General features: G+C 46.2%; 2 protein-coding genes and 3 non-coding genes across 5 annotated transcripts in view; 2 read left to right on the top strand and 3 right to left on the bottom strand.

Moving 5' to 3' along the window:
* The window catches only part of LOC105983280 (chromosome unknown open reading frame, human C17orf59), a 1,857-nt gene extending 777 nt beyond the window's left edge, over positions 1–1,080 (top strand). The window contains exon 2 of the mRNA XM_013013119.1: positions 4–1,080. Coding sequence (XP_012868573.1) covers positions 4–381 — 378 coding nt within the window. The 3' untranslated portion in view covers positions 382–1,080. The remainder of the gene's footprint in view (positions 1–3) is intronic.
* A 612-nt stretch (positions 1,081–1,692) lies between these two features.
* Positions 1,693–1,766, bottom strand: Trnai-aau. The gene has a single exon. It is a non-coding gene; the product is annotated as a tRNA-Ile (tRNA).
* Positions 1,767–2,421: 655 nt separating this feature from the next.
* Trnas-gcu lies at positions 2,422–2,503 on the bottom strand. Its single transcript has one exon. It is a non-coding gene; the product is annotated as a tRNA-Ser (tRNA).
* A 255-nt stretch (positions 2,504–2,758) lies between these two features.
* Trnaw-cca lies at positions 2,759–2,830 on the bottom strand. Its single transcript has one exon. It is a non-coding gene; the product is annotated as a tRNA-Trp (tRNA).
* Positions 2,831–11,213: 8,383 nt separating this feature from the next.
* On the top strand, positions 11,214–13,023 carry Tmem107 (transmembrane protein 107). Its single transcript, XM_013013234.1, has 5 exons — positions 11,214–11,422; positions 11,588–11,655; positions 11,755–11,855; positions 12,351–12,447; positions 12,700–13,023. Exons 1-5 carry the CDS (start codon positions 11,336–11,338, stop codon positions 12,767–12,769), a joined length of 423 nt encoding a protein of 140 aa, XP_012868688.1. The 5' UTR covers positions 11,214–11,335; the 3' UTR covers positions 12,770–13,023.
* The last annotated feature ends 1,572 nt before the right edge of the window (positions 13,024–14,595 follow it).

Below are 14,595 nucleotides of genomic sequence, written 5' to 3' on the forward strand. Positions count from 1 at the left end.
GCCCCTGCCGCCCTGGCCCCGGCCCCGGCGCGGCCAGGCCTGCCCCCGGCCCCCGCGTCCAGCATCCCGCCCATCGACCCTGACGTGCTGCGGGATCTGGAACGGCTGAGTCGGGAACTGGGCGGTCGGGTGGATCGTCTGCTGCGCGGGCTGGGAGGCGCGGTGCAGGAGCTGACGGCGCTGAGCGTGGGCTGCATCCAGACCTACCGCGACGCCGTGGACTCCCTGGGGGAAGCGGTGGACATGAGCATCAAGGGCATGTACACGCTGCTGGCGCGCTGCGAGGAGCTGGAGCGGGCGCTGCAGCCGGTGCAGGGGCTGGCGCGCCAAGTCCGAGACATCCGACGCACACTGGAAGTATTGGAGGCCCTGTGCAAGTGATCAGGAGCACGAAGAGGCCGTTTCCTGGCCCCAGGACGCGGGGCCCAGCAGGACCCCGAGGACTCTTTCCCCAGGAGCCTGTGTGTTGGAGATGCATCTAACTTGATCTGTGGCCGCCGGCTCACTGGGGCCTGCAGGAGGTGTACTGGGGAAGTCCTAACAGTTTTAGTGGGACGGGATGTTGCTCTGCTTCTACTAATTTAGCCATTTATTGCTACCCTCTTCTCCCCCAACTCTTTCTCCCTAGCTAGAGCACCATCCCTGGGAACCCAGCGCCTTGAGTCTGGGCTTGAGGGTGGGGACGCGACTCCCATTTTTGTGATCAAGAGAAGGGAACAGAGGAGGCCCCCAGCCCCAATGTGGCCATCTGACTCCGTGGCCATATTCTCAGGTGTCAGGGGCTTTGGGAGCTTGAGTAGTCATTGGTCGCACACCATGCAGGCAAGATACATACGTGAAGATGAATCACCTCCTGCTTCTCTCCCTGGTCGCTTACCACACCACTTTCCTAGCCTGAACTGGAGTGTAGCTGGGAGGAACGCGCTGCGTGGTGGTGGAGGTGAGGTAGGAGGGGTCTCACTGCTCTCAGGGTTCAAGAAGAATTGTCGCTGGTTTTGAAGCCCACCTGTTGTGGAGTGTTCTAATCAGTTTTGGCTTTCTGAGTTTTTGTGGAATTAAAAGTGTTGCTGCTGCTGCTAAGGCTGAGTCTTTGTCTGTATGGGGTTCTGGGGGTTGACTAGCCAAAGGATGGGAATAAAAGTTGCTCTTCATGGAGCTCTCCTTGGGGTGGATACTGGGAGTAGTGGAGTTCCCTGGCTAGCTGGGGAAGGATATAGTTCCTGCTGTTAGCAGTAGATGTTAGAGGGGGAATGTGAGACAGATCACATACAGGGGCCCAGAATGAAAGAAGAGACACAAACTAGGTTTCTGGAATGGGGGAAGGGGGGGGGGAGGGAAGAAGGGGTTAACTTCTTAGAGCCTCCTGGACTGGTGTGGGATGGTAGACTGATATTTAGGCTGTGGAGGAAGGAGCATTTGACAGCTTAATCATGATACATTTGCCTTACTGATTTGACTACACTTTAGTATTTGAAACAATCTCAGTCACTACCAGTCTTTTCTTTTTTATAGTTCATGTAGTTCTAGACTATGCTATAGTACTGAGTATAGTATTGAGATGTCAAAATAACTATTAGTACTCCCATTTAAAAAATACCAAGCAATTTCTTTTTAATATGTTAAGTGTTTTAGGATGAAATACTATTTAAGGAGCGATGCAATTACACTGGAGAGAAAAGGATCTGCCGAAGATGGCCCGTACGGGGATCGAACCCGCGACCTTGGCGTTATTAGCACCACGCTCTAACCAACTGAGCTAACCGGCCAGCTAAGCTCTCAAGGCTGGTTTGAAAGTATATAAATGTATCCAACTAATACTACTTAATACTAAGCTTTGTCCAGTAAACATCTGTAGGGATAGAATAATTTAAAAGACATGAAAACACATACATAAATTGATCCTTTAAACACTTAAATTCAACTTAACGGCAAAACGGAAACACAGAGATGGATAGAATTAGTTTTTAATTGTAAGTCAGAGAGCAATTAATGGCACGCACAAAGGACAGGATAGTAGCACCTTTGCCCAAACCAAAAAAAATGGACGTTTGGGGTGAGAGAAGATGCATGGACATGTGGAAAAGTCATATAATTTAACTTGATAAGAAAGAAAAAGAAAAAAAAAAAGCAAACTACAAGAACATTCTCCCTGAAAGTTTAGTGACCCCTGAGGGGGAACCTCTGGGATTTGAACCCAGGGTTTATCTACTTACCAGAAAAGCCCTTTAACCAATTAAGCCACGGCACCAAAGCACAAGACACGGGGCCTTGATTCCTTGGCCAGGTCCACTTCACGAGAGACCGACATGCAATTAAAGGGAAAATGAAGATGAAATGACAATCAGATTGATAGAGCAATGATATCTGTAACTTGGGTGTTGAGAAACCATAAAACTGACTGGGAAGCCAACTTTAGCGCGTCGACGAGGATGGGATTCGAACCCACGCGTGCAGAGCACAATGGATTAGCAGTCCATCGCCTTAACCACTCGGCCACCTCGTCTACACCGTTCTTGTCTGCTTTCTTCTCTCTGGGATATGAACACGCCCGATTTCCGAGCAGCTTGAGTCACCAAAGCAGTAGGTTGTAAGAAACCTTTCAAGAACCAAAAAAGAAAAAAAAAAACCTCAGCGCAGAAAACAAACAACACTGTGAAATCCCCGTGAACTCCATCTTTATTTCTCCTCTGACTTGAGGTTGGATAAGAGTTAAATACAGAGGGTTAAAAAAAAAATTGTAACTGCTTAGAAAACAAGTTGACCCCGACGTGATTTGAACACGCAACCTTCTGATCTGGAGTCAGACGCGCTACCGTTGCGCCACGAGGCCCGCCGCCCATCTATGCAGGAAGGGTTCTTTATGGCCATTGTGCAACTTGTTGTTCGGGCTTCAGCGTTACCTGGATGTTTGTACGCACAGACTGGGGTTCTACTTGATCTGGGAAGGTGGCTTCTCTTCCAGATCCGGCCGCCACTGCAGAGCGGGGATCGGCAGGCTCAGGGTGTGCAGTGCCTCCCGCCGCGCCCCTGGGGTCCTCGGACAGGTAGGGGGCGCCGAAAAGTGGCCGCCAGGGCATCCGGGCCGCAGAGCCCGGCGTGGATCGACACTCCCGGCTGCGCATCAGAACCAGCTGCGGTGCAGATTTGAATATAACCGGGTCAGAAAAGAGCATCAGTATTTAAAACCATTCGGGAAAAAGAAAAGATCCACACTTCAGTCTTGAGGCATAATTTACACATGGAATGTTTATCAGAGTATTTTAATTTTTGTATTGTGCCTGTGAGCCACGCCTCCAATTTAGGCTCTTTTCTTTTGCTGGTTACTTGGAGAAAGGAGTCTCGGAATTTTCTGCCTGGGCTGGCCTCAATATATGATTTTAAATATAAATATATATATGATATATAATAAAGTCCATATACTTCTGTTTATGCTCATGAAGATGTATGTCTTTTAGCAGTCCACATAGGAGTGAAAATATAGAATATCTTGTTTTATGAGCTTGGCTTGTCTCATTCAATAGATATAGGATGAAGTGGTACTGTGGCTCAAAGTGATAGAGTGCTAGACTTGAGTTCAAGAGCCAGGGTCAGGTGCCCAGGAGGCCCAGAGTTCAAAGGCCACGACTAACCAAAAAAAAAAAAAAATAGGACATTTTCATCACTCTAGAAAATTCTCCCATGTCTCTTCTCAATGGACCCTGACACACACCAGAAGAAACCATTGTCCTAATATGTAGTATCAGTATTTTTAGACTTCCTAGGTGAGCCAGAGCTGGAAACTTAGAGGGATTCCATAACTTAGAAGAGACCAATTTGCTTCTTGAAATGTTACTGGTTATTGGTGGGGGTCTGATTAGGTTACTAGGGTTGTTGTGACATGATGTCCATTTCCTTCTGTGTTCCTTTTGAGGTAAGAGATGAGTTTACCTGAGCGCCTTTAGAGACAAGTATCCTTCCTTATTTTTTTTTTTTGCAAAAAGAAAAAAAAATGATTATTCTTGATTACTTCTGTAATCAAATGTGTCATTTTACCGAATTATTTTTCCAGGGGTCTTTAAGATAGTCTTTCCTCCTGTCCTAGAACATAGTAATTTTTTGAACATGTGGGCAAGGCCAGAGGGAGGGAGCTGCATGTGAGGAGACTGGGAGAGTAGCTCAGTGGTAGAGCACTTACCTTGCATGCATAAGTCCCTGGGTTGATTCCTCAGCACCACATAAGCAGACAGACTACACTGGAAATAGTGTTGTGGTACTGGAAGTAGTGTTGTGGCCCAAGTGGCAGAGCACTAGCTTGAGCTGAAGATCTCAGGCCCAGAGTTCAGGCCCCATGACCAACAAAAACAATCGAACAACAAAAAAAGGGAAGGTTTATATGCTGTTCATCAAACTATGCGTTCACTTGCTTTTTTTTTTTTTTTTAAGCTTCTGGCTTTTGATTCTCATGCTCCATTTTCCCTAGTCTATTCTATCTGGACAGGATGAAAGAAATTTAACAATCCAAGACTGCAAAGGAGGTCATGGTGTTTTCCAACTGCAACCCTTCACATTCTGCAAGGCTCCTTCTCTTTGTGGAGTGTTCCACGATCATGGACATGTCAAAAACCTAGATACATACTCATAAGCCTAAGGCAGGATCAAAATCAACCTGGATTACAAATTGACATTATGTCTCCAAACACACAAAAAGCCTAGAGATACTTCTCAGACTTGGCCTAAATTGATTCTAGGAAGGGATGATTTATTATGTGTGTGTGTGTGTGCGCGCGCGCATGCAGGCACACATACGCACGTGCATATTAGTACTGGGGATTGAACTCAGTTCTTGTTTAGCACTTTTGTGGGGGAACAGGGGGCAGTCTTCAAGCTCAAGTCCTGGATGCTGTTCAAGAGTATTTTTGCTCCAGGCGAGGGCTCTACCACTTGAGCTATAGCTCTAGTTCCTCCAGCTTTTTTTGGTTAACTGGCAATGAGTTTCATGTGTTTTCCTGCCTGGACTGGCTTTGACCTGTGATCCTCAAATCTCAGCCTCCTGAGTAACTAGGATTTCAGACATGAGCCACCTGCGACCAGCTGAGTCATTTTCAATTATCTAAAATAAACCCACTGTCCCTGTGCCACTGTCCCTGGTACTGCTGGATAGTCTTTCAAACAATTTTGTTTTTATTCTGTTTGGCCCTTATACTCAAGAGTTCATTCAAACCCTCCTCTTTTCTTGCCTATCTTCCAAGACAGCACTTAATATATTATTATATTTTAATTGATTCCTTGGCATGTCCTACTAGAAAGTAGGAAATGTGTATTCGTAGCACTCAGTATGATTCCTGTAATATATTCAATAAGTATTTATACAAGAAGCAGTGGGGTAAGCAAGAACTTGACTCACAGAGAAAAGTAACTGAAGAACATGGAGGGTACAGCACAAAAAGCAACAGGCAGAATGGCCTTGCTAAGGTTCCAGCAGCAAGACAGGTGACAGGTTTTCATGAATCCCTTAAATTGTACATGTTAAAACAATCATTCAGGCCTGGGAATGTGGCTTAGTGGTAGAGTGCTTGCTTAGCATACATGAGGCCCTGGGTTTGATTCCTCAGTACCACATAAACAGAACAAGCTGGAAATGGTGCTATGTCTCAAGTGGTAGAGTGCTAGCCTTGAGCAAAAGAAGCCTGTAATCCTAGCTACTCAGAAGACTGAGATCTAAGGATCACCCTTCAAAGCCAGCCCAGGCAGGAAAGTCCATGAGACTCATCTCTAATAAACCACCAGAAAAATCGGAAGTGGCACTGTGGCTCAAGTGGTAGAGAGCTAGCCTTGAGCTGAAGAGCTGAGGGATGGCGCCCAGGCCCAGAGCTCAAGCCCCATAATCTACCAAAACAAAACAAATGAGTTAAGATGGGCACAATTGGCTCATGCTAATAATCTTAACTACTCAGGAGGCTAAGATCTGAGGACAATGGTTTGTACACTAAATTACTAAGTAAGTCAGACATGGAAAGGTGGCTCAAATTGTAGAGCACTACCTTTGAACAAAAAGAAACTCAGGGACAGTACCCAGGCCCTGAGTTCAAGCCTCGAGACTGGCAACCAAAAGACAAAAACACAAAACAAAAGAAAAGAATCACTTTTACAGGAGGTCAGAGAACCAATTCTCATTCTGGGAAACAATAAGGAAAAAAAGAGACACATCCTTTATTTCCAGTATGGTCTACATGTCACAGAAAATAACTGATTGATGAGGGTAACTCCCTTGATTCCACCCCACCCACCCACATACAAACACATACTTTTAGGGTCTCACTATATTGCCCAGGCTGATCTTAAGTTCTGGATTCTTCAGCCTCTACTGATTAAGGATTTGGATTACAGTTCATCTCTATGTAAACTGCTGGGTAAATTCTAACCCATGAAGGGATCACAGTTAGTAGACATAGAAGGAATAGGACATAGATTAGAATTAGGACAAGGACACCTTTGTTCTGAAAATCCTTAGGATAAATGGAGTTAGGTACAGTCCATCCATTAAACCATTAGATGATAATTGATGGGAAACTTTGTTTGTTGTTGGGCTTGAGCTACAGGCTGGGCATTGTCCTTGAATCTCTCCTTCTCCTGTCATGACTAGCATGCTACCACTTGAGCCACAGCTCCATTTCAGCTTTATGGTGGTTAACTGGAAATAAGAGTCTCATGGCTTTCCCTGCCTGAACTGGCTTCAAACCGTGATCCTCAGATTTCAACTTCCACAATAGCTAGGATTACAGGAGTGAGCAGAACCATACCAGGCTAATGGAGAATTTTTAATGGTTTCTTTAGCTAGCCTGAATCCACCTTTGCTAAAAACAGAGAAGGATCCTGCCCATGCAATTGTAACCCCTCTGTACAGTATGTTCACAAATAAAATAAAAATTAAAAAAAAAAACAGAGGAGAGACAAGCAGGCCTCTCAATGAGAAGGAATAGAAAGTACAATAAGCTTTCAAAATCGAAAAAGGATTGATCAATGACTAGTCACAAGAACCAGTTTGCAGGAAATACAGGGGGGCGGAGGGGGGTGGATTATGTTAAACTGGCATCACAAGAGTAAAGGTCCCAGGAGGTCCAATTTCAACAGATAATTGCAGGAAAAGGAAAAGAGAAGGAACGTGAGTGGATGGGGAGGAGGAAATACGAAAGATTAAGATTTTAATTTTAGAGAGAGGCCAGCCAAGTATATATAGTTTATTTGGACTCTGGCTCAGGGAATAGTATATATATATATATATATATATATATATATATATACACTCACACACACACATGTACATATATACACATAAATAAATATATATATATATGTCAAGAAATTAAACTATTGATCTCTAAAATTTGCTTTAAAATAACCAAGTAGGGACTAGGAATGTGGCTTAGTGGTACAGTGCTTGCCTAGCATCAATGATTCTTCAGTACTATATAAACATAAAAATCCAGAAATGGCACTGTGGCTCAAGTGATAGAGTGCTATCCTTGAGCAAAAGAAGCTCAGAGAAAGTACCAGGCCCTGAGTTCAAGCCCCAGGATTGGCAAAAGAAAAAAATAAATAAATAATAAAACAAAATAACCAAGAAGGGGTTGTAATGAAGTTACAACCGAAATAAGGCTCCCATAATTGATAATTGCTGAAGAATAGTAACACTTCTTGTTATTTATAGTGATTTATTGGAAATAAGAGTCTCACAGACTTTCCTGCGTGAGCTGGCTTTACATTGCAATCCTCAGAATTCAGACTCCTAAATGGCTAGGATGACAGGTGTGAGCCACCAATGCCTGGCCACTTTCCTTATTTTTAACATGTTTGAATTTTCCTGTGATAAATTTATTTTATTACCAGTTTAAATGTTAGGATATGTGAGTCCCCCACCCATCTTAAGTGGCCATTTGGGGAAAACAACAAAACCGTCTACTCGCAGTACCACCTATGGACACCAGGTGGCTCTAAAGCTCAGAAATTGCAAGGCTTTTTTTTTTTTTTTTTTTTTGGTCATGGGGCTTTTAACCCACCGTCTCTGAGCTTCTTTTGCTCAAAGCTAGCGCTCTACCACTTGAGTCACTATGCCACTTCCGGCTTTTTTCTGTTTGTGTGGTACTGAGGAATGGAACCCAGGACTGAGCCAATTCCCAGCCCAGGCAAAGCTTCTTTCTGCCAACCAAAGCCGGAAAAATGACAAGACATACCATCAAGAACTAGTCTCATGGGGTGGCTCAAGTGGTAGAGCGCTAGCCTTGAGCTGAAGAGCTGAGGGACAGCGCCCAGGCCCAGAGTTCAGGCTCCACAACTGGACCCCCCCCCCAAAAAAAAAAAAAGATCCACTCTCACTAATTCACAACATGACATGCCACTATCCAGTTTTTACTCTCTAGTATTTCTTCTAGGCGGGAAGCTTATAATAAGCATATTGTAAGCCCCATCCCTCCAGATACTTGAACCTCACTCTAATGGTCATCCTGGACCCTCCTTTTGTTTCATACTGCATTCTTTTTTTTTTTCCTTCTACATATCTCATGATTCTACTTTATTAGCTCATTCCATCTCCTTGACTCCACTCTGGTTCAAGTACCATCCTGTCCTTTCTAGATAATCTATCTCTATCATCCCTATTCACCTTCTGCTTAAAATCTATAATCCAAATTGCAGAGTCCTCTTCTAGAATATGAAGGTAACACCCACCCACCCCCTCCCCAAATGGCTGTAAGACCTCATAGGATTGGGCTCTTGGATACTTCTGCAACCTCACTCTGATCTTTTCTTCCCCTTACATTGTTGGATTTCAGAATCACTGGCTTCCTTTCTCTCCAACACACTGGATTCATTCCCACTACCCTTGACCTTTTTCCTCCCTCAGCCTGAAATGCACTTTCTCCAAATATTCACAATGCTGACTTACCCTCATCCTATTCAGGGACCTTGGAAAATCTTGCAAAAACAAGAGTCTAGACTGTCCTCACTTTTGCCCTATTACGCAGCTCCCTTTATCTTTTGTGAATAGCCAGATGATAAAACCATCATTGGGAGAGCTTGGCCTGGATTTTCTATTCCCTGGAGAATATACATGAAAATTACCAGAGAGGAGGAAGAAAATGATGAGCTTAGCCTGTGGTTTACATCTGTAATCCTAGCTACTCAGGAAGCTGAGATCTGAGGACAGAAGTTCAAAGCCAGCTTAGGCAGGAAAGTCTACAGGGTTCGGTCAGTCTTGGGGCTTGAACTCTGGACCTGGGCTCTGTCCCTCAGCTCTTCAGCTCAAGGCAAGCGCTCTACCACTTGAGCTACAGCACCAGTTCCAGTTTTCTGGTGGTTTATTGGAGATAGGAGTCTCAGGGTCTCTCCTGCCCGGGCTGGCTTTGAACCTCAATCCTCAGAGCTCAGCCTCCTGAGTAGCTAGGATTACAGGCGTGAGCCACCAACAAGCGGTTTACCAGATTCTTATCTATAATTAAGCACTAAAAATCCACAAGTAGAGGTGTGGTTCAAGTGGTGAACTGCTTGTACTTGAGAGAAAAAAAATTCAAGTGTGTGAGGCCTTAAGTTCAAGCCCCATGCTTGCACGTGCGCGCACACACATACAGATTTATTTTAGTATCCCTTAATTTGGTAGGTGTTTTCTATTTTTGGTGCTACTGATGTTGGGCATTTGTTAGGTGGGCTATTTTTTGGGGGGTGGGGAGGGCCGGTCATGGGGCCTGAACTCTGGGCCTGGGCGCTGTCCCTCAGCTCTTCAGCTCACTTGAGCCACAGCGCCACTTCTGGCTTTTTTCTTTTTGCTTATGTGGTGCTGAGGAATCAAACCCAGGGCCTCATGCATGCAAGACAAGCGCTCTACCACTGAGCCACCTTCCCAGCCCCGGGCTATTTTCATTTGGAAGACATGGTCATGTTTTTTGTTTTTGTTTGCCAGTCAGGGCCTGGGCACTGTCCCTGAGTTTCTTTTGCTCAAGTCTAGCACTCTACCACTTGAGCCACAGCGCCACTTCTGGCCTTTTCTGTTTATGCGGTACCGAGCAACCGAACCCAGGGCTTTAGGCATGCGAGGCAAGCACTCTACTGCTAAATCACATTGCCAGCCCTCCTCAGTCTTTATCTTTCTTGACCTTTAACCAAAATACTTTAACATTGAGTTGTTTTGTTTTGACCCACTGGTGTAGAAAAAGGAAACCCATCCGCCTATTTGGGGCCAAATTCCCTAAAATGAAGTTTCAGAAGAGATGATGCAACTTCAAAGAGCTCATCTCTGCTCATATTATTCTAGTGTTTCTTTTAAAATGTTACTAACCGTACCTATTACTTACTCTTAGTTTATTGGTTCCGTGTTTGTCCTTTTCCCTGCCAAGACTATAAGATAGAGAGAGGTTTTGATTTTTATTTACGGCGTACTTCCAGAGCACAGCAGAGTCAGAACGCTCACGAGTCGATACATTTTCGTTGAATGAATGAATGAGAAATGCCTCTTGGCCTTGCCATTTAGACCGGCTTAAAAAGGAACAGAGATGGTAAGTGGGGGTTGTGATCCTGGGAAATGGGCCCTCGAGAATGGAACTGTAAGCAATGTACGTGGTAAGAACCTTGGGATGTGCAGGGATCCCACACAGATCAGCAAGGCTCGCAATGAGAAGGGTTTTCCGGCCTGTAACTGTCTAAGATCCGGGGATCCGGGCGCTTCAAAGCCGCCATGGCCTGCGGATTGGGCCTCGGGGCTCTTCTATTCCTTTTCTCCACTCAACCCCCCGAAACTCGCATCTCACCCACACCCTAGTTCTGGGGAGCTGGAAGTCTTGGGCACCGCGCTGGGCCGAGCGCCGCTGGCGGCGTGGGGAAGCGCGGGCCTTCCTCGGGGAGCTCAGGCCTGGGGCCTCCGGCCTCCGGCCTCCACCACAGCGCCGGACGCTCTGGGGGCCGCCCCTGCTTCTCCACGTTCGCTGTCCGGGTTCCCCGTGGCCCAGGGCAGCGGACGGGGAAACAGCATGAGGAAAAAGGTGCAGCGCTAGGGGGGAACCGCAGCAAACGGCTTCCGGGAAAGCGGAATAACACCTCCGTCGAGGTCGACAGGCGTCCTCCCCGCAGGCCCCGCCGCGCGCGCTGAGGTCAACTCTCGCGAGGCTTCCGAGAACGCGGCGCGGCGCTGCTTACGCAGTTACCACGGCAACCGGGCGGCGCCTGAGCCGCGCGCGCGGGAAGGCGACCTGAGTCGCGGGGTTTTGTTTTGATTTTTCTGTCTTCTTGCCTCAGATTATCTGCGATCGGAACTTCCAGCTCCCTAACCCACTGCCCTCTGATCTGGGCAGTTCTTCGTCCCCCTAAGGCCATGGGTCGGATCTCGGGGCTCGTGCCCTCTCGCTTTTTGACGCTCCTGGCGCATCTGGTGGTCGTCATCACCTTATTCTGGTCCCGGGTAAGATGTCCGGCTGCAACCTGTTCCGCCCTCCACCCCATCGCGACTCCCAGTTCAACTCCACCCCCCTAGCTAGAGGTCTTACCTCTCTGGGTTCCTTTTCGTTTCCTGCCACCACCCCAGCTTACCCCCGCCACCTCCTTCTCTTTTAACATCTTTTCCTAGGACAGCAACATCCAGGCCTGCCTGCCTCTCCGGTTCACTCCCGAGGAATATCAGAAACAGGACACCCAGTGAGCTTCGGGGACGGGGTGGTGTGAAGGCAGGGGGGGAAGGGACTGGAGGCCATCGAAGAACTCTGCAAGTCCTGACCCGATTCTTTTCTTCTGCAGGCTGGTGATAGCGCTCGCCGTCACCCTGGGCCTCTTTGCAGTGGAACTGACCGGTTTTCTTTCTGGAGTTTCCATGTTCAACAGCACTCAGAGCCTCATCTGTATCCTTTCTTCCTGTCCACTTTCCCCCCCACAATTCCTTAGGCCTTTCTGGCAAAAGTGTCTCTACCCTAGCTGACCAACAGAATCTCTCTTGTTGAGAAATCTTAGATAACATGTTTGTGTGAGTGAGTGATCGATCGTGCTGGTACTGGGACTTGAACTTGAACTCTCTCACATATGTACATTTGTAAGTGTAAGAAATGCTGCGGTATATAAGGGGTGTGTAACATATAAGGCATTATAAGGACAAGGAGGCCTTGGGGTGAGGCACATGGATCAAAGAAGGTTCTTTTTTTCTTCTTTCTTCCTTTTCTTTTTTTGGTGCTTAGTGCTCACCTCCAGTCCCATGACTGGAGTACATTTAGATGTATTTACGGACACTGGCCCTTGCGGTGTGGTAAGGGAGCAGTGGGATGCTATCCCCACCACTGGCTTTTCTCTGCCCGTAATCCTGTGAATCTAAAGACTTTCCTTGACTGGAATGCATTTGCTAGCCATTGCAGCTCACTGTAGTGCATCTGTGTCTCTATCCTTCTTCATATTTGAACGTTGGGAGTGTACCACGTACTGGTACATTTTTGCCTTCTGCAGGTACAGTAACACACAGTATTTGGGAATGGAAGTGGAAGATGGAAGGTTTTCCCCAAATCTGAAAAGTTTCCCCCCCCCTCCCCCTCCAGCCTTTCCCCCCAGGTGTGAGGCATCAAATACACTCAACATCTTTTGAAGTTTCATACCCCACCACCCCTGTTCCACTCCCCTGCAGTTTGAGGGTGTAGTCTGGTTTGGGAATTGGGGTTTCATGTTGGAAGAGGCGCTGAACCCACCACTTTCCTTTCACAGTGCCCTCCCAGCTGTCACTGAAATGGCATTGCTTGTCGCTGTCTTTGGGCTGAAAAAGAAACCTTTCTGATCATCCTGATGAGAAAGTAGGTATGAAGCCAGAGGGGCGCAGGAGGTCTCATGGTTCTTTGAAGAAGGAAGGTGAAGGTGCCGGTCCCTTCCACCATTGGATAATTATCTCCCTTATCCGAGATTCTCATTTTATACAGTGCTTTATAATAAAGTATATTTTACAGTAAGAGCAAGACTGATAACAATTTTCAGAAGACAGTTGGGGTGCCCAAATGCTTTTTTAGCCAGCCCTACTGGTCACAAAATAACTTACACCGCTTCTATTTTGAGTTTTACGGTAGATGGCTGGCGGAAGAGGGTGGGCGGGGATATGTAAATATACTGGGTAGGGCCAGATATCGCAAGTGTATGTGCGTGAGTGGAGCATTCTGGGAGAGACATGTTTTTGGCGTTTTGGTACCTAAATTGGGAAAAAGTATATTTTTAAGGATTTTCTAATAAGTGTTGCAATATAATTAGAAAAATCTCTAGGCAGCTGGGTTGTACGAACTACCCCAGTAGCTACTCACCGTAGTTTATAGAGGAACCGCTTTTTGCAGAGTACGGAATGGGTGAGGTTTCTCGCTATCGTCAGGTAGGATAATCCTTACCTGTTCCTCCTTCGGGAGGGCAGATAGAACGTGATGATTGGAGCTCGCATGACTCGTGATTAAAGTCTTCGCGTAACCAGAGACTTACAACACTCTGGTTGCTCCTATCTGATTCTTCCTGGCGATCACCGATTTTCATTGGTACATAATTGTTAGACTTAACCTGCGTCTGCTATTACTACACCATTGTGTCTTGTGGAGACTTTCCAAGCGTGTCCTTTTTGGTGGTGTAACTCCGCATCTGTTTGTGTCTTATTTCCACCATAAGAAGTCAGCTATTCCCTTCCTGGGTAAGATGTTTTCACCCTGAGGTTTGACCAAACAACCTTTAGTGAGGCATGTATGCCAACACCAAAGAAGATGAATGTTCAAGAGGGATAGCTAGGCCTGGGCGCTGTCCCTCTTGAGGTGCTTCAGCTCAAGGCTAGCGCTCTACCACTTGAGCCACAGCACCACTTCCTAGCTTGTGCTTCGCTCTCCCCTCCCTCTCTCCTCCCTCTCTCCTTCTCTCCCCCTCTCTCTCCTTTGAGCTTTTTGCTGGAAATTTTTAAATTTAAGGAAGTCTTACCTTGCCTTTCATGCCTAGTCTGGCTTTGGACGTAATCCTCAGATCTCAGCCTGCTGAAGAGCTAGGATTGCAGACATGAGCCACCAGTGCCAGTTTAGAATGAATGTTCTGAGTTCAGTGTATGTTGGGAAAGTTTTCTGCACCAAATGGTGAGATTCAAGCTATTTTGAATAAATAAACAAAAAATCCAAAACATCCAAGGAGATGCTTTCTGGTGATGTCTTCTTACTGTACACATATAACCTCTCTGATTTTCCAATGGCCACTTCTCATCTTCAGCATCTATTCAGTGAATACTTACAGAGCCCTATTATATGCAAGGCACTGTAATACCTGAGGGAATGGAAGTGGCTAGGACACTTCTATTTAGCTATCACAGATCTTATGGCTAAAAGAGACAATTCCCAGTGCTTCCAGAATAATTATGCAAATTGATTAGTGCTACAAAAGAGATTAAGATACTACAGGACAGATTCATTTGCCAGGTGGCAGGAAGAGTGTGTGGCTTCTAGAAAAGCAGTTTGAGTGAGGACTTGGAGTGGCTGGAGTAGAGTGGTAGGACAGTAGAGTGTGGAGGAGACCAGAGGGGAGACTTTGCTCACTCCCATCAATTACAGTCTGCCTTGCATCTCACCTAGTGAAGTGTTCCTATTGAAATTGGAAAAG

Source organism: Dipodomys ordii, unplaced genomic scaffold (assembly GCF_000151885.1).
Source record: "Dipodomys ordii isolate 6190 unplaced genomic scaffold, Dord_2.0 Scaffold19, whole genome shotgun sequence".
In the NCBI taxonomy this organism is placed as follows: Eukaryota; Metazoa; Chordata; class Mammalia; order Rodentia; family Heteromyidae; genus Dipodomys; species Dipodomys ordii.

Bases quoted from the DNA above. Each gene is read 5' to 3' on its own strand.
- Tmem107 (XM_013013234.1), top strand. From the start codon at position 11,336: ATGGGTCGGATCTCGGGGCTCGTGCCCTCTCGCTTTTTGACGCTCCTG. The intron at 11,423-11,587 runs GTAAGATGTCCG...ATCTTTTCCTAG, and splicing joins TCACCTTATTCTGGTCCCGG to GACAGCAACATCCAGGCCTG. The intron at 11,656-11,754 runs GTGAGCTTCGGG...TTTCTTCTGCAG, and splicing joins TATCAGAAACAGGACACCCA to GCTGGTGATAGCGCTCGCCG.